Below are 677 nucleotides of genomic sequence, written 5' to 3'. Positions count from 1 at the left end.
ATGCAGCTGCTGCTGTTCGACGTCCACTTCCACCTCTTCTTCACCTGCCATTATTTTCCCTTCTTCCATTGCAAAAAGAATGTTGCTCAACATTGGGGCTTTAGAACACAGGAGGGCTCTCGAACTTTGGGCCTCCACTGTTTCACTCCTGACCCGGCCCTGAGTTTTTTTTTTCTTCCTCCTTAATGTTTGAGTTAAGAATCAAAGTAGTACTTCTCTTTTAACATGGAACATTAATAGTCCTTCATGTTTCAAGAATTTGTACATTTTTAATATTCTTCCAAACATCTGCCTATTTTTTAATAGAACCTTTCTTACTCAATTTTTTTTGTCCCTCCGAACTCCTTATCAAATCAGACTTTTATTTTCTCTTCCCTTTGTTCTTCAATCAAACCCTATAGTCAAAATTTCATTTTGAATTCCATTAAAAGCTTAGTCGATTCTTGGAAGCAACTATGTTGTCATGGCACAACAATGACAACTAGTTGCTTCCATGAATTGACTAAGCTTTTATTTATTATTATATAAGTATATATTACTATATAAGAAGAGTGAATAAAATTCACTCTTCTTTTGACACATGGCACCAAAAAAAAGGAGAGGGTTGAACATAAGTGTCAAGGTGAGGGTATTTTGGGTATTTCAAAATACCCTCACATTCACACTTATCTACTAAA

The 677-nt window shown here is 35.3% G+C and overlaps 1 protein-coding gene across 2 annotated transcripts in view; it reads right to left on the bottom strand.

The window, feature by feature from the left end:
* LOC102584959 (tRNA (guanine(9)-N1)-methyltransferase) overlaps window positions 1–159 on the bottom strand; it is a 3,929-nt gene extending 3,770 nt beyond the window's left edge. The window contains exon 1 of one of the 2 annotated variants that reach the window (XM_006352258.2): window positions 6–159. In XM_006352258.2, coding sequence (XP_006352320.1) covers window positions 6–93 — 88 coding nt within the window. In that variant the 5' untranslated portion in view covers window positions 94–159. The remainder of the gene's footprint in view (window positions 1–5) is intronic. The other variant, XM_015310892.1, reaches the window with a different exon arrangement.
* Between the last annotated feature and the right edge of the window lie 518 nt (window positions 160–677).

This window comes from Solanum tuberosum, unplaced genomic scaffold (assembly GCF_000226075.1).
Source record: "Solanum tuberosum cultivar DM 1-3 516 R44 unplaced genomic scaffold, SolTub_3.0 scf00148, whole genome shotgun sequence".
Classification (NCBI taxonomy): Eukaryota; Viridiplantae; Streptophyta; class Magnoliopsida; order Solanales; family Solanaceae; genus Solanum; species Solanum tuberosum.
Note: the sequence above shows the minus strand (reverse complement) of the source record. Positions and strands in the feature narration are given on the sequence as shown.